Source organism: Notolepis coatsorum (genome assembly GCF_963971535.1).
Source record: "Notolepis coatsorum genome assembly, chromosome: 20".
Lineage (NCBI taxonomy): Eukaryota > Metazoa > Chordata > Actinopteri > Aulopiformes > Paralepididae > Notolepis > Notolepis coatsorum.
Window position 1 is genome coordinate 43,272,792 of NC_140184.1, and position 19,450 is coordinate 43,292,241.

Sequence of the window (19,450 nt, forward strand, 5' to 3'; positions counted from 1 at the left end):
ACATAGCTACGACATAGGCCTGTCACAGTACACCTACCCCATCCCAAAGCTGATGGAAAAATACGTGCACCTACGTCAACTACCTATACCGCTCATCGACGACGCCACCCCGACCCTGCTCATAGGATCCGACCACGCACACCTCATCGTCCCAACGGACCGGGTCCACATCGGGCCCAGAGGCTGTCCAGCAGCGGTCGAGACCCGCCTGGGTTGGACACTACAAGGCCCCCTCTCCGGGTCTTCCAACCGACCGACAGCCACTCGCTGTCTCTACTCGAGGATAAACGAAGAAGACACCACCCTCTTACAGCACGTCGAGAGGCTATGGACATTAGACGCGATGCCCTTTAAGAATGAAAAGAAACTCGTTCGCTCAAAGGAAGACACTTATGCCATAACCCTCCTCGAGCAGAGGACAAAGAGAGTCGAGGTCAATGGAGTGATGAGATACGCAACTCCACTCTTGAGGCGAGAGGGTATGCCCACCCTCCACGTCTCAAAAGAAGCGACAGAGCGATATCTACTGAACACCGAGCGGCGTCTAGCCAAAGACCCCACTCAAGCCACTGTGTACCGCGCTGAGATCGACAAGCTGATCACAGCGGGACACATAAAGAAAATTGACATTCAAGAGGCCGACCAGACGATCGAATCTTGGTACGTGCCCCACCACAAGGTCCACCACAACGGCAAGGATCGCATTGTATTCAACTGCAGCTACCAGATCGGACTACAGAATCTGAATAAAGAACTCTTGCCCGGCCCAACACTCGGCCCCTCTCTCCTCAGCGTACTACTACGTTTCCGCCAAGACAAGGTGGCCATCAGCGGCGACATCAAAGGGATGTTCCTGCAGGTGAGACTAGTGGAGGAGGACAAGCCCTTGCTGCGGTTCCTATGGAGAGAGAGGATCAAAGATGAGCAACCATCCATCTACCAATGGGAGGTCCTCCCCTTCGGAACCACATGCAGCCCATGCTGTGCTACGTTCGCACTGCAAAAACATGTGACAGAAGACCCTGAAGCTGACGAGGAGGTCAGACAAAGTGTAGAGAGGAGTTTCTACGTGGACAACTGTCTGCAAAGCGTCTCGACGCCAGAAGAAGCCGAAGCCCTCCTACTCAAGCTCCGCGCCTCACTGATCAAAGGCGGCTTTGATCTCCGGCAGTGGGCCAGCAGTGACCCTCAAGTACTTTGCAGCCTCTCCCCAGAGACAAAGGCAGCAAGCAGCGAGACCTGGATGGCGACCATCCCAGGTGAAGCACAGGAAATGACATTGGGCCTGGTCTGGTGCTTCAAAACAGACTCGCTCCATTACAAATACACACCCCTGACCACAGAGCAGGGAAGGTTGACCCCTCTACCGACCACCAGACGGAGCGTATACAGAACACTCGCAAGGCAATACAACCAGCTGGGGTGTATCCTACCTTACACCACTCGGGCGAAAATGATTGTACGAGAGCTGTGGGACAAGGAACAGGGCTGGGACGACCCCATACCCGACCACCTCGCTTCCACCTGGAGAGAGTGGGAGAGAGAACTCAACTCGCTCCAAAATGTGAACATACGCCGAAGCTACTTCCCACCCACAGTGCGGCTGGAGACGTGCCAGATGGACCTGCACGTCTTCAGCGACGCCTCAGAAGTGGCCTACGGTTCGGTGGCTTACTTGCGGGCCCGAGAGGAGGGAGGAGAAATACACACAGCCTTCATCCTGGCTCGCTCAAGGATAGCCCCCCGCAAGCAACAATCGATCCCGCGTCTAGAGCTCTGCGCAGCTCTGGTAGGCGCACAACTCGCCACGTTAATCCAACGTGAACTCACCATCCCGGTGCAAAGAACAATCTTGTGGTCAGACTCCATGACCGTACTCACATGGATCCAGTCCGATTCTTGTAGATACAAGGTCTTCGTGGGAGTCAGAATCACAGAGATCCAAGACCTAGTAGGATCAGCGTGCAGGAGGTACGTGGACACGAAACGGAGCCCAGCCGATGTCATCACGCGGGGGATGTCCCTAGATGACCTCACACGTCACAATATCTACAGTGACGGTCCTGAGTTCCTCAAACTCTCGGAGGAAGAGTGGCCTACCCCCACCCCTCGGGAGGCTAGTCAAGAGGAGGCAGAGATCAAGAAATCTATGTTCTGTGGGTTGACGCACACCCCAGTCCCCACTGACCCTAACATAGACGACTGCCTCACCTTTGAGAGTGCGCAGCTAAAGACATTCCTGTGGCACCACCCTGAGGTTCCCCCCACTACCGACATTAACGCAGCTAACTACAAAGAGGCAGAACTCCTTCTGCTACAGGGAGCCCAAAGAGACTCGTTCCCCGACGAGCTAGACTGCCTGCAGGGAACAAAGCCAGTCCCGTCAGACAGCAGACTGCTCCACTTGGCCCCCGAGCGCGACACCCATGGCCTCATCAGGGTGGGTGGTCGTCTGAGACGGGCCCCGGACTTAACGGATGACGTCAAGTTTCCTATAGTCCTCAACAGCCGACACAAGGTCACTGAGCTCATCATAAAGAAATATGACGAGGATGTGCACCACACTGGGGCAGAGAGAGTCTTCGCTGAGATCCGACGTCGCTATTGGATACTGAACGGAAGAGAAGCAGTACGTCGCTTCCAGCGGACTCGACCAGACTGTCGCCAGTGGCGAGCACAGCCCAGTATACCCAGGATGGCCGATCTGCCTCACCGTCACACCCGACCCGTGGCGAGGCTGATAGAATTGCCAAGGCTCCCTGACTCCCCTGATGACAACCATGACCCACTGACTTTGTAGATTGCCCTACTCCCCACAACAGACATTGAGCAGTTGACTAGACTATTAATCTGTCTTCCTTTAACTAATTAGGTGCGGACTAATTAGGAGGCGGCTGTTGTGAAGGGCCAGATTAAACTGAATATATATATTTATCGTTTGAAATACTTTGTATATTATTTATATATATACACGGAATATCCCTTTACCTGCGTTCAGACCAGAGTAATATTCGCTCTCCTATTGGACAGCGCCCCCAGGCGCCAGCGCGCAAGCCCCCAACGGCAAGTTCAAAGACAACTGCAGGCATGTCAGAACATGCCCAGAGTCAGCGTAGTAATACGAGACAAGGACTGAGGTTGGGACTAGATATTCACTTAAGTATATATATTGGCGCAGGTGTAAACAGCAGTACCCTTACCCACCTTCACCACGAGTCAACGTGCAGTGAAGTGAGAAATCTTGTGTCTAGATAGAGCATTGAGAACCGCGTGCGAATAGAATGTTAAAGTGTCAGAGTTTAATGAAGTAACGTTGAGTTCGACTTAATCTAATGTGAAGTAAATAGTCGATCATTTATTGTATATCGTGCGGCCACAGTTCTTCCGTGTGTAGCATTACCCATCGGTTCGTCGTGTCTTTAGCTAGTGCACTTAACCAGGCTGTGTGGCCTAAATACGTCGCCCACACCCGAGGAGTCCTAGGCGGAGAACCATTGGACATGTACACAGGAGAATCGGCGCCGGCGATTGCAGAACCATTCCTGGTTGGATTATATTGATTTGGGACGTGACTACCGGAGAAGAGCATCGTTGATTTCCACTATCGTTTGGGATTCAACCTCGTGAGGATTACAACTCGGGCCTGTCTCGTGGACGGGGCTGGCTAGCTGTCATCAATGCTGTCGAGCATTTTGGATTACAACTATTGCTTTTGCTGCTGATCAAGGGAGTTTACAAGCACCTGGAGTCTCTTTATTCCCCATTCAATCAGACGGAGTACCCGAACATTCCTCTACCCTCCAGGCCTTACACCCCGGAGGGAACCCATTGTCTCCAGTTGGTACCAGTGTTGCCCTATATAATTGCTACTATACAACAGGTGGCGTCAGCTTAGACCCATCGTAGGATTCCTGCTATTCTTAGTGACTTATGCTCTTGACTGACTTTACGTATATTCTTCGCCATACAGTACAAGCGCGACCCTAATTCTCATTCTGTAACCTAACGTTGCCTAATAATAATAAATTACCCTCCAATAGTATTTCTGTGTCAATGCCGTGTTCTTGTGGGTGTTCACCATCTATATTTGATGTACTGTCTGGCCAGTAATTAAAGTACATAACTAGCAGTGGTTTAATCTATCACAATCTTTAATACAGTCAGGGTTTTGTAACCCCTCAGTTACATTAATTATATTTGTGATGTTTCAAAACTATTACAGTTTGTCTTGTTTGCTGATAATACCAAAAAATTTTTGCTCTGGAAATAATTTAAAGGAACTAGCTGAATACATTGTGTATGAAATGACAAATCTAAAATGGTTTGATGTAAATAAGCTATCACTGAATCTAAAAAAAGATTAATTTATGATTTTTGGCAATTGAAAACGAGATGAAAATATAGTATTGTCCATAGATGGAGTTGATATTGAGAGTTACTGAATTTTGTTTGCTTGGTGTAATTATGGATGATAAACTAACATGGAAATCTAACATAGCACATGAAAAAAGAAGTCAAAGAGTATTTTTGTTATGAATAAAGTAAAGGATGTGTTAAAGTATGAGGCAATGAGAACACTCTGTTCACTCATCTCACCTTGTCCTAGTTATTATTGTGTTGAAGTATGGGGGAATACTCATGGGACTAATATAAAACCACTATATATACTACAGAAGAGGGCTGTAAGAATCACACATAAAGTGAATTATCGAGAACACACAAACATATTATTAACCTGTTCCACCCCAGGTGAAAATCTGCATAAAATGTATACCTAGGTAAATGGAATATTGCTCCACTTCTACAAGGGCTATTTGCATATTCTTGGTATCTAGGAACATCTATGGACCTCAATGAATGTATTCTCAGTGTCAGAAATATTGTGTCTATTACTAGGCTTGCTTAAATTGTGATGAAACAAAGGAAAATATTAATTATGAATTTTCTTTTCATCTTTGACAGTGAATAAAACCATGATAATAATGACCAAACTTAAAGAACTGCCACTGAGCTCATTCAGTACCCTCTTGAGATCATGTGTACAAAATATCTAAGGAAATTAATAAAGGGAAGATGATCAAATTGAAGGTTCTGTATATACAGTACTGAATTCTCCCATCCGGACCAATGCAATTTGAAATATTATTATAGAATATAGAATATATGCTTATACATTACCTTATTATAGCCAATTCGCACATTTATATATATATATACATATAGTATCTTTCAAATGGCCGAGTTCAATTTGGATATAGTATCACCAGGCTTGCATAATAACAGATACTGATATTTACTGTAATCGACTGTAATATTTTATTTCCCCCACAGTGTAACCATATTGAAACTAATTTCAGATCTAATTCTTCCTACATGTTAACAATAGTGTGGAGAAACTGACTGCATTTCAATATTTGTCAAAAACGTTACCTTTTGTAGCTTATTATCGCGAATCATAACAATTATTGATATGATTCATTCAGAACGCTGAACTTTGAACCACCAGTGGACCACAGGAAGTGTAGATTGGAGAAATTCCAACGCTGGCAGATAGCTAGCGATGTCCTCTTCAAAATGGCCGCAAAAAGATTCCAATTCCTATGGTTCAACATTTCCATATCCGGTTCCGGGTCAAAAAAACGATTGCACATAAAAAACTTAAAATGATATAAATACACTTTTAACCTATTGCTAAACTATTGCCAACCTAACGTTTTACATTCTACATGTATTTGTGACATAGTAGTGATAATAATACTTGAAAAAGGTTGATTTTAAAATCACAAATTATTTTCCATCTTCATAAAAATATAATAATAATTTAATAAGGTCAAAAGGGGTCGGTACCGACCCTGTCGAGTGGAACAGGTTTCTAGAATAATTAAACTTGAAGACATGGTTAAGTTTCTAACGGTGTTAATTATGTTTAGGGCAAGAAATAAGCCCTAAGCCAGAAAAGTTACTTAATATTTTTCATTTAGAAAGTGAGTTTATTAGGAGGAAATAAAATGTTAAACATCAGTTTGCACGTACCACACTTAACTCTTTGACGGCCCAACACGTAATATCTTGTGTTTCACCGCCAAAAACGTAATATCTTGTTTTTAGATCCTTTGATATTTTTCCTTTGATCCCCATTCTAAACGGTCAGCCGGATCACTCTAGGTGTCCCTGGCTCGTTTGCCTATGTTGGAATTGCAATGCCGATCGAATCTCACCAGGTGGCAGTATCGCCTACCCTTTGAACTCTGATTGTCTGACCTAAACTATCTCTGTCCTGCTCCCTTTCTTTCCTGACGCGCTCTGAGGGGGAGGAGCTCTTGCAGAGCAATCGCTAGATCTCCTCGCCTCAAAACCTATAGTTTCTCGTATACGAGTAATTACATATAAACGAGTAATCGCAATCGCCGATGGGATCATTGGAATTATTCTTTTTGGAGTACCTTCTGGCTAAGGTAAGGTATATTCTATGTCTATTTTACCGAACCTGAAACATGCTTCTGTAACGATCAGTGTCTTATTTTACCGGACCTAGACCAACCTTTTTCTAACAATCACATTTTCGCCATCACCCCCCCCCCCCCCCCCCCCCTTGATAATTTTGTGAAGACACGTATGTACATGGTATATACCTTTGATGTGGGAGTATTTGGGGTTTCAGGGGATCAGCCAGAACGATTTGTGCTTATTGCATATAGTGCGTCTTATCTCGCGATATATGGAAAAAGACTGGATTATTTTGGAAATGGGCGATGTTTAGCGTGTAATAAACTACAAACTACAGTGTGTAGAAACAAACTCTTTTTTACATGTTGGACTAGAAATAGTGTCTGTCAAATGAGCCATACTATTGTCTCCATAGCTATAATATAGAATATACAATAGCTCCGCAAAGATGGTGAAATATCATGAAAATGGTCAAGAAAAGCTGGCGCTAGCCAGTGCAGATGGGGAAAGGGCGTGGCGCTCTGAGTTAAACAGATGTGTCCTTCAGTTATTGGTGTACAGTTGTGGAATTATCTCCATAGCGAGCTTAAGGGATAATAGTGTTTGTCAATTCAAAAAATATTATATAAAATAAATATTTAGTCAGTATGAAATTCAAATGTGAATCTGAATAGTGAGATTTTCTTTTCTTGTTTATTATTATTATTATAATTTTGTTCTTGTTTAACTCATTTTGCGCCGTTCACGCATATATATGTATTTGTCCACCAATCGAATAACGCCAACCACGTATATATACGTTATTGAATCGTTATTTCTTTTATTCGCTATTACCATTCATAAACATGCAGCAGCTGTGTGTTATCACTGGGGATGGGTCTGAGATTGCAAAAGTGCAATACCGCCACCTAACGCCTTGCGGCCGCTATTGCACTCCATTTGAAACGATGTGGCTTAGTGTGTGGGCCGAGCTGCGGCATGCGGGTGGGGTCTAAATACTCGGGCAAGACAAGCGGTTATAATGGATGCATCGACAAGGGTCACCCCCCTGTTCATGTTCAATGCTGGATTACGTTGAAAACACGATCGCGATTAGTACTTGGAATGACGATCAGATCATTGGATTATTAGACAAGGCTATATGTTATCAATCTTGCGTTGATCCGATAATTATTTCCCCACAATCGGAGCGTGTGTCTGTAATGTACTGTGTAACGTATGCCGTTGGTGACGATCGAAGCATAGAACCCCCCCCCCCTTTCATGCATGCATGATGAAACATAATACCAATAATCTAGCATTGATTTCACAATGATTATTGATCCAGGCGAGGAATGGCACTCAATGACAATCGACTATATCATTAGATCCATAGCTATAATATTTAATATAGTTTCAGCACTGCAAACACCGGCATGTACGCCCATTTCATTACAGCGCTGGCACACACGTCCATATGCCCACAGCGACCTCTGGCGTCCAATGAGTTAATCTGTGGATTGTTTGTTTCTTTGTATATGGTATGAATTATTATTTTGTGTAAATTAGGTTGTAATATTTGTTTAGTTTAGGAATAGGGGGCAGGTAACTATAAGAATTCTTCTTCTTCCTGCTCCTTTTGCCCATGGTAGAACGTTATTTATGATTTTGTATGAAAACTGTATGATGGTATTACTTCCATGTGGCAAATAAAACTCTGAATCTGAGTCCCCCCCCCCCCCCCCCAATCCTGACACATAGAGATAATGAATCAGTTATGCCTCAATCTGGTAAAGGTTTAATGTAAAAAGTGTAATGGTGCTTTGTAGTGGAACCTTTTCTCATTTATTAGAGGAGGATGAGTCACAAGGCTAATGTTCTCTCTGAAATTGTTCAGCACTGGGACACAACGTTACTTCTGTGAATGTGTGTTGTTGTCTCCTAGTGGTGACATACACGCTACTTCTGTGAATGTGTGTTGTTGTCTCCTAGTGGTGACATACACGCTACTTCTGTGAATGTGTGTTGTTGTCTCCTATAGTGGTGACAGACACGCTACTTCTCTGAATGTGTTGTCTCCTAGTGGTGATCAGTGTTGGGAAAGTTACTTTAAAAAAGTAATTAGTTACAGTTACTAGTTACTTCTTCCAAAAATTTACTAAATTACTAACTTGGTTACAAATTATAAAAGTAACTAGTTACTTCAGAGAGTAACTATTGCGTTACTTTCAAGTACATTTTTAAATGCTCAAATGTGACCCCACCTCCACCCCTCTTTAACGGAACATAAAATACATGTTCAATTATTTATGATACATCTGAATATTAAATTAAATGGATTTGTTGCTTGTTTTATTTCTGCTTAAACTGGAGTTATTATATAATAACATTGCTGTACCTTGTGCATGTGCGTGCTCCACCTTGATGTGGCCAATTCACATGTTGATCAGTCTCCCGTTGCGCAATATGCGGCTGTACATGAGCTCACACTCCATCAATCATGAAGGCCATGTAGCTGTTCTCATCGATCTGAAGGGATGTCTTTTTTTCAATGTCTGCAATTACCCCTATGAAATGGGCACAGGCAGTGTCGTTGCTGTACGTTGGGTTGACGTTTAATCTGTTTTTCTTCATAAGGGTGATCTGCGGCTTGAATTTTGTAAATGGCAGCTCTACTTTGGCGATATTATAAACCGTGTTAAATGTTATCTTCATTTCGACCTCATCACTTCTTCTGTTTGCTGCTGTATGGCGCTGAAACGCTTCGTGGAGAGGCGCTGATGTGCTGACTACACACCTGTCACGACACATTATGTGTTTTTTTGAGACGCTGTGCTTTTTTAACGTTTCAATTCGGAAAGTTGATGCTCCGACACAGCAAACTCAGTTGCACATGGCCTTTGTTTACCCCGTCATTCAGCGAATAAGAATGTCAGGGTGATGATCAGAGCCAATCAGGCCCTTTCACACCGGCAGGGCTCTGGTTCTAGCTCCAGCTCCGTACTGGAGCCTCTGAAACTTGGTGCCCTCTGGAGAACCAGCCCGCGTTTACACCTATTTAAGCAGAACCAACGTTCCGCCGTCTCCATCATCAACAGGGGGGCGTTACTCAGGCGGAGGTAAACATAATGCGTGGAGAAAGGCTTAGCGAGCCTCAGCGCGCGAGTGCACACACACGCACTGTATACGTTTGAAATGAATCGTTCCAGCAAAGTAGGCTTCTATTATTTAAATTACTTGTTTTAACACTTTGAGTGCTGCGCTGTTTTCGGGCCCCACCTATACACTGCCACGCATTAAACTAATGGAGTCCATCACCTTGTTTGTAGAGCTATAACTATATTCTATATTATAGCTATGGATACAATACCATGGCCATTTGACACTGAGTTTCTTCCGGTCAAGATGCAAAAAAGAAAAAAGAATTCCATCCATACGTTCCCGTTTTATACCGTGGTGAATATGAGTGTTATTTCGGAATGATCCGGGCTAATTCCTGGGAGGCTGGTTATAAGCCGCAACGTGTATTATACTAAATCCATTGGCGTTTCGTCCCTACACACGCTACAATAAAACAATGCATATGATAGGTATTATGTTTCCTCATGAATGCATGAAAGGTGGGGGGGTGGGGGTAGTTTTTTTTATGCTTTGATCGCCATCAACGGCATACGTTGTGGACTAATGTTAGACACACGCGGTCGGATCGCATTGAAAACATGCTTGGATCAACGCAAGATTGATATCATATAGCCCTTACCTTGACTAGGATGTACCCCAAAAAGAATATTCCAATTATCTGATCGCCATTCCAAGTATTGATGTCCATCGTGTCGCCAACATAATCCACCACACATCATAAATCGGGAGTATTTGATTCTTCTCATTCCGAGCGCTATAACCGCTAGTCTTGCCCGGAGACAAATAGCCGACCCGGACCCATATAATCGATGCACAGCCCAAGATACAATGTTTCAAAGGGTGCTCAATACCGCCGCCTGGGAGGATTTGGCCGGTACTGCACCTTCAGAGTCCCAGTATGCCTTTTACAGGCAACATACAACATACACATGTAAACTATGGATTAGTCAGTCACAGTTAACGTCGGACCGTTTAGCTCACGGATTAGTGCGGCTGCCTGTGGATCCTATCGTCCCAGGTTCAAATCTCTCTGAGATCAGTTGCAAATCGCTTCCTGTTGAATGGATCGATTGAGTGCAATGCCGACTCTCTACTTTCCCCAGTTTACGCTCGTCTTTACAGCCTAGAATATGACACGCCCACTGATGATGTCACGGTTCACGAGGAAACAACTACTTTTTTTCTGTGCCAACTGAGCACCGATTTGTCACGTTCTGAACTAATTAATCCCGGTGTGAACGCGCCGGCCGGTGAGAGATTACGTTCGGGAACCGGCTCCAGCACAGAGCCCGGCCGGTGTGAAACGCCTAAATCAGAGACAGAGCGGGGCTGGTCTTTGCAGAATGCACGTGTTGGAGCCAATCAAAGGCAGAGTATTCCCATCACTGGTGGCGATAGAGACACAACGCTACTTCTGTTGACTCATTCTCTTATTATTATTGAGGACTTATTCCATAAATACAATTTATTATTGTTTATGAAAGATTATGAAAAACTAAAAAAATATATCAAGGAAGGAAGGAATTTCTTTGGTCTCTTGGGAAATGTGTTGATAAACCCTCTAAGACCGACTAAAGATGCTATAGATCAGGGGTTCCCAAACTTTTCAGGCCGTGACCCCCAAATAACGGTGTCAGAGAGCCGCGACCCCCACTATTATAGGAGGTAAAATAAAAAAAATTATACTATTTTTTTTTCTTTTTTTATAAATGGAAATGTTGGTTGAAACATGCAAACGTTCAAACGCACACACACTAATAAGCATTGGAGGCTTTTAACCAGGGCCGGACTGGGGAAATCATTCAGGCCAGGAAGCGTCTATTCGAAACCCAAACGGTGCATGCTTCCGCGTTCGCGTTTTGCAAATCTTATTGGCCACTGCCGTTTCTGGTGCGATCTGATTGGCCACTGACGTTTCTGGTCATGTGACATGTGCGCGCCCAATCACGTGACGCGCCCATTTCCGCCTCGACCAGCAGCAAACTACCTAACGCCTAGTTTATCACTGGTTAAGCTTAGGTGACTCTTTCGAAGTTGGTTAAGGTTAGAGTTTGGAATCAGGGCGGGCGTTCTATCGCCCCCTGCTCTAAAACAAACTCTAACCTTAACCAACTTCGAAAGAGTGCCTAAGCTTAACCGGCGAAAGAACTTGCCGTCACACGATTGGTGCGACCAGAAACATCAGTGGCCAATCAGAGCGCAAAACGCGAACGCGGAAGCATGCACCGTTTGGGTTTCGAATAGACGCGGCCAGGAAATATAGTGCAAAATATAGCCCCAGTCAGGCCACTTTTTAAGCAGTGGGTCTGGGGGTCCCCCACCAGGAAATTCTTTGTTACAAAGACTTCATTTCCTGCATTCTGGTGCAGGACTTTTTTATTTGTACCCTTTAAATGCCAGTGTTTGTGATGGCATATATTTGCAATATATCAAATGCAAAGTAGATTTATCTGGGGGGGATTATTACAGGCTAGCATGTGTCAATCATTAGCAACAACAGTTTTTTGTAAGGGTCCCGCCTCCACCAATCACATGCGGCTCACTTTGTGTGTGTGTGAGAGCAAGAGAGAGAGATTTTAATTTTATTTAACCTTTATTTTATTTTATTTTGAGATCAAACGTGTGTGAGTTGCAGTGATCTCCTGGTTGTTCCCCACCTAGGTTATCTAACTATTGTGCTGCTGCAACGAGAAACACTGGCCTGGCCTGCTTCTATGTTCAGTGGCCTGACTGCATAAAAAAAAAAAAAATGATCGACCCCCACTTTGGGAACCCCTGCTATAGATAACATCCAACCACTAGATGTCACACCAGCATGTATTTTATCCAATCAGGTGCATTCCACGTGAGGAAATGGGAAGTAGGGAGGGGATACATGATAAATTCATTAATCATTTTCTTGGGGGGAAAGCAATACTTATCACTAGTGCAACATCTAGTGGCTGAATATTATCTATGGCACCTTTAATATTGTGAGGATGTGGCCAAGCGGTGGAAAAATATAGTCCGAGACAGGTTCTCATCACCCGGTGGTGGGTTTTTATTTTCTCGTTTATCAGTGGAAAAAAACGTGCAAAAACGTATTTAACTAAATTAAATATAAACAAAAATACAAAACGACCAAACTTTACTATAAAGAAAATAACACGCAACAACTAGCTCCAGCACAGCTGTGTCTCGCCTCCATCTCCTTCTCTAGTGAATTTTCTCTTTTTTCAAATATGCCAATCAGATTCAGTAATTTACTGAATCTCTTATCACACAGACCACAATGATGTGGTTTCTCTCCTGTGTGAATTCTCTGGTGTGTTTGCAGACTATATTATTGACTAAAGCTCTTCTCACACTGGTCACAAAAGTAGGGCTTCCATCCTGTGTGAATTATCTGGTGTGTTTGCAGATGACTCAGTATGCTTGTATGCCGTGACAAATAAAACTCTTGACTTGACTAAAGCTCTTCTCACACTGGTCACAGGAGTAGCTTTTCTCCTGTGTGAATTCTCTGGTGTAATTTCAGATTATCCAGTCGACTAAAGCTCTTCCCACACTGGTCACAGGAGTAGGGTTTCTCTCCTGTGTGAATTCTCTGGTGTAATTTCAGATGACCCAGTCGACTAAAGCTCTTCCCACACTGGTCACAGAAGTAGTTTATTTCCTGTGTGAATGCGTTGGTGTTTATTGATTAATTTCTTCCCAACTAACTGACGAGCCTACATCACCAGGACGGGGCTCAGATTGCGTTGGTGTTTATTGATTAATTTCTTCCCAACTAACTGACGAGCCTACATCACCAGGACGGGGCTCAGATGTCAGTCCCACGCCGAGGACATGAGCAGGACAGAAGAATTCAGCAGCAGCAGGGAATAATGTATCCAATGTGTACAGAATTATTTTAATTGTGAAATGTCTGTGCTCCAACATTATCTTTTGTTTTGCTGAAAGAAACCCTCAGATTATGCATTCTAGCAGCCTCTATACCCGTTTCAGTCCTGTTCTCAATGGGCTGCCATCTTGTACACATGCATTTGATCAAGATATCTTCACACGCATGTTATTAACTATGGTGATTGTGGCTGCAATTCTGAATGGCTCGCTTCAAGAGAAGATTCTTGTCACACCTTAACTGCAGAAAAGGCAAAATGCACAGCTCACACCCTGGCTTCCACCTGTTTGACCTGTTGCCATCGGGCAGGCGTTACAGGTGCATCAGAGCCAGAACAAACGGGCTCAGAGTTTCTTCCCCAGAGCCATCACCACCTTGAACTCTAATATGCACCAATAACTCACCCCTTCCCCCTCCTCCCACTGTGCAACATCCTACCCCTCAAGTGCAATACCGTCTGACAGTGATTGTTATTTTGTATTGTACAGTATTGTAACATTGTTTTATTATATAGTATTATATGTTTCTCTTTTATTACTCGTGTGATTTTATATTTGCTTCCACTACACTACGGCACCTTAAGTTTGAGTCCCAAATGTTGTATGCAAATATGACAATAAAGTACAATCTAATCTAATGCACATATTTAACATTTTCTCAGTGTTGGGACAACCTCTGCTTCTGTAAACAATGCAACACACGAAAAGGTTATTTTCAAAATAGGTCCCCTTTAATAAGAAAATAATTCCAGACAGTGGCTCGAGAGGTAGAGCAGTCATCTGGCAATCCAGAGGTTCCCGGTTAGATTCCCGCTCCTCCCGGGCAGTGTGTCGATGTGTCCTTGAGCAAGACACTTAACCCCTAATTGCTCCCGATTAGCAGGTTGACACCTTGCATGGTTGCCTCCATCCCAGAACCAAGTTGAAAAGAACTAGTGTAATCAAGTCTAAAGTAGAGTGTACAAAAAACAACGAAATAAGCAAAAAGATGCTAAACAGATTCTCAACAGGTAATGAAATAAAATTAAACACAAAAGAAAAGCTATTAGCTGCCATTAGTAATCAGGTGCCAAGTTATTAATATTACACTTTGATCAATTCAGAGTGCAGCAGTATTATGTTACAGGATCCAGACAGTGGCTGCAAAGTATTTTACTGTACATAAAGTGTTCACAAGACTTCTTACTTGGAAACCACATACACACAAACAGAAGACAGGGAAGATGAAACAAGGAATGTTGTGGAATTAAAAGATGGGACAGTGTGTTGGTGTCCTTTACAAGACTCAAACTGCACAACCTTTGCATACACACACACACGACAGAATAGTAAAACTGAACAGACAAAGAAACAATTGGGAGTATTCAGAACAGGGATGCACCGATCCGATATTGATATCGGCCCCGATATGACTAAAATAGCTAGATCGGGTATCGAAGACAATTAACACATTGCCCGCCGGGGGTTATGCCCATCTAATGCCCCTCTCTGCCAGCGCTGTAAGCCTATGGAGATGTTTACCTTCTTTGCAGGGCTATAACTTTTTTAATTGTATTGCTATATTGACATTACTATGGCCCATTCAACATCGATTATCTATCGTTCAGGATGTGGGAACGTTATACTTTTTCATTCATACATTGTTGTGACCTGTTCCACCCCAGGTGAAAATCTGCATAAAATGTATACCTAGGTAAATGGAATATTGCTCCACTTCTACAAGGGCTATTTGCATATTCTTGGTATCTAGGAACATCTATGGACCTTAATGAATGTATTCTCAGTGTCAGAAATATTGTGTCTATTACTAGGCTTGCTTAAATTGTGATGAAACAAAGGAAAATATGAATTATGATTTTTCTTTTCATCTTTGACAGTGAATAAAACCATGATAATAATGACCAAACTTAAACTGCCACTGAGCTCATTCAGTACCCTCTTGAGATCATGTGCACAAAAAATCTAAGGAAATTAATAAAGGGAAGATGATCAAACTGAAGGTTCTGTATATACAGTACTGAATTCTCCCATCCGGACCAATGCAATTTGAAATATTATTATAGAATATATGCTTATACATTACCTTATTATAGCCAATTCGCACATTTATATATATATACATATAGTATCTTTCAAATGGCCGAGTTCAATTTGGATATAGTATCACCAGGCTTGCATAACAGATACTGATATTTACTGTAATCGACTGTACTATTTTATTTCCCCCACAGTATAACCATTTTGTAACTAATTTCAGATCTAATTCTTCCTACATGATAACAATAGTGTGGAGAAACTGACTGCGTTTCAATATTTGTCAAAAACGTTACCTTTTGTAGCTTATTATCGCGAATCATAACAATTATTGATATGATTCATTCAGAACGCTGAACTTTGAACCACCATAGTGGACCACAGGAAGTGTAGAACGGAGAAATTCCAACGCTGAACGATAGCTAGCGATGTCCTCTACAAAAAGCATGGCCGCAAAAAGATTCCAATTCCCATGGTTCAACATTTCCATTTCCGGGTCAAAAAACGATTGGAAATAGAAAACTTAAAACGATATAAGTCCACTTTTAACCTATTGCTAAACTATTGCCAACCTAACGTTTTACATTCTACATGCATTTGTAACATAGTAGTGATATTAATACTTGAAAACGTTTGATTTTAAAAACGCTAATTTATTGCATCACTCATAAAAATATATATGATAATAATGTCAAAAGGGGTCGGTACCGTCCCCGTGGGGTGGAACAGGTTAGTTAATACCTTCTAGAACAGGGGTCAGGAACCTTTTTGACTGGGAGAGCCATAAAAGCCAAATATTTCTAAATATATTTCATTGAGAGCCATATAGTATTTTTAACGTATAATGAATTAAATATGTCTTACTTTTAATGCGACTTCTGGTGCTGCATGGTTTTGCTGATGGCCTTGTAATCTGGTTCATACGTGGTGAGGTTGAGCTTCATGCAGGCGTTGAGGCTTCCATCAGTTAAACGTGAGCGTAGGTTGGTCTTAATGTTCCTCATATGCAAGAATGACTGCCCACATGCATATGTAGAGCCAAACATGGTCAATATACGGCAATACTCACGCTGCATTGTGTGGTATGTCACAGGAAGCTCGTTCCAAGTTTTAAGAATCAGCTGGTCTTCAGGTTGAAGATTTTTAATTTCTGTCCACTTGTGTTCCCTCGCCAGCTCTGCTCGCTATATCTTCAGCTACAGATACTATTAGCTGTATCTTAAAAACTAATTTCTGTTTACTTTTAAATGACACAGTATTATTAAGAAATATCACAAGTTATGCGTGGAGGAAAGGGGGGGGGGTCGTTTATAATTCCCCGATCATCAGTAACTGCTTTATGTAGGTTGGGTGGATATATTGATCAGATGGTTTGCAAACAAGGAAATGCACAATCGGGTTGAAAATAATGTTATATTCCTCTTACCGTAGGCCAATGAGACTGGCGGTGAAAGATCCCAATTATACGACGCTGATCGCCTAGGTCAATTTCCGGTTTGTATGGCGCAATAAACGCCGAAATCATATAGATTATTAAGTTTAGAAAGCGATTCATTATGTACATAGTGTCTGTCGGGAGTCCCGTAACGAGATGTGACTGCCGGATGATTTTCATCGATGCGCTGATGGCACATCCTGTTTGGGAGTGTAACTCGCCCGACCATCCACCAGGCGGCGGTATTGAGCTGTCGTTGCAGTCACATCTAAGGTCCAGCTGCAGGACCGGGGGTGGGTATATGAATTATGAATGCCATGGTGAAAATTTTTTATATTGATCTCAAAAACGCTGTACAGCAATTTTTAGGAAGTTAGGAAAGTAATGTTTTAAGTCAAGCCTGATGTTGCCTTGCACAAAAGAATGATCCCAGTCTCTTCCACACAGTGAGGCATACAGTTTATTAATTGAACAATGGGTATTGGATCGGTACTCTGTATCGGCCGATACCCAAAGCCCAGGTATCGGTATTGGGACTGAAAAAGTCGGATTGGTGCATCCCTAATTCAGAACCTTCTAGAATCAAAGAGATTACAACATAAATGTATAGACAAATTGAACAGACTGTGAAATTACGAGAAGTGGACATTCTAGAATCAAGCATGAAACAAGAACCCCCCCCCCCCCCAAAAAAAAGGAAATCATGATACATTTGGGCACCAGAGTTCTGACCTGTGTACAGCTTGCTATGACACACACCAATCATTATCTTGACGGAGAGGCAAAATGGGGATCAATGGAATCAAATGAAAACACAGAATAAAATACAGAACACACTGAAACATTTTGCAAATGTGTGATTAAATTAGTGATGTGCCTTTCCTTACAAAAAAGTATCATGATATTTCCCCCGAAAAGGTATATTTGTATTACCACCATTTACCAAATAATGATAGAACTACCATCTGTATCATGGTTTATGGTACGTGGCAGGTTAAACATTTAAATGGGTTGTGTTTTAACCTGTTCCACCCGTGGAATATTTTCGCCCTAAAATATATACCTAGGTAAATGGAATATTGCTCCACTTCTACAATTCCCATTTGCATATTCTTGGTATCTAGGGACATCTATGGACCTCAGGGAATGTATTCAGTGTCAGAAATATTGTATCTATTACTAGGCTTGCTTAAATTGTGATGAAACCATGAATAATAATGACCAAACTTAAGAAACTGCCACTGCTCTCGTTCAGTACCCTCTTGAGATCATGTGTAAAAAAATATCTAAGGAAATTAATAAAGGGAAGATAATTAAACTGAAGGTTCTGTAGATACAGTACTGAATTCTCCCATCCGGACCAATGCAATTTGAAATATTATTATAGAATATGATGCTTATAAATTACCTTATTATAGCCAATTTGCACATTTATATATATATACATATATTATCTTTCAAATGCCCGAGTTCAATTTGGATTTAGTATCACCAGGCGTGCATAAGAACAGATAATGATATCTACTGTAATTTACTGTATTTTTTTTTCACCAGTGCAACCATTTTGAAACTAATTTCAGATCGAATTGTTGCTACATGCTAACAATAGGGAGGAGAAACTAACTGCGTTTCAATATTTGTCAAAAACGTTACCTTTTGTGGCTTATTATCCCGAATAATAAGAGTTATTGATATAATTAATTCAGAACGCTGAACTTTGAACCCCCACCGAATCTGCCAGGAAGTGTAGTTCGCAAAAAATCCAACGCTGACAAAATGGCTGCAAAGAAACTACAATTCCCATGGTTCAAATTTTCCAAAATGGTCGCCGTCTTGCACTAGACTTCAGCAAATCGAGAAGTTAAAACTATCTAATGGCACTTTTTTTATTGCTAAACTAACGTATTGATGATAATAGGCATTCTACATGCTTTTGTGACATGATAGTGATGTTAATACTTGAATTTTTTGCATCACTCTGAAACATATTGATTTATGACCAGATGCCATTTTGGGACCGGATCCGGTCCCGTCGGGTGGAACAGGTTAATGAACGTGTTGTAACTATCCCTTCTACTGAACATGACAGTTCTCCTCTTGCTGGGCCTGCTCTTCTGCAACTTGCCATCTTTTCTCTCTCTGTTCCGGCGTGTTTTGCATGCTCAGCGAGTGGTGGCCGGCTCTCCTTTCCTCGTTGTCGGGGGCCGGGCTAACGCAGAGAGTGGCTGCCTTCCCGGTGGAGCCGTCGACCGTGGATGTCGTCATGTTGACGCAGGGACTCTGAAGGGACAGATAAGAGAGAGGGTACAAATAAATAAATTTAAATGCCAGTGTTTGTGATAGCATCACAAATTAGTTAAAAAACAGGCTAGCATATGTATGATTAGCAACAACACTGCTTTTGATGGATTTTCAGTTTTTTTGTAATGTCAGATTGAAAATAATACAATCTTTTATTCAACTCCAGCCCTGATCATAACACCACATATTCATTTTATAATTCTAACCCTTTAACACATTCCCGCCCGGCCA

General features: G+C 42.3%; 1 protein-coding gene across 1 annotated transcript in view; it reads right to left on the bottom strand.

Annotated features, from left to right (window-relative positions):
• Positions 1 to 14,164: 14,164 nt before the first annotated feature.
• Positions 14,165 to 19,450, bottom strand: part of cenpf (centromere protein F) — a 162,133-nt gene continuing 156,847 nt past the window's right edge. Inside the window, exon 36 of the mRNA XM_084337734.1 lies at positions 14,165 to 19,198. Within this exon, the coding sequence (XP_084193860.1) occupies positions 18,992 to 19,198 (207 nt within the window). The 3' untranslated portion in view covers positions 14,165 to 18,991. The remainder of the gene's footprint in view (positions 19,199 to 19,450) is intronic.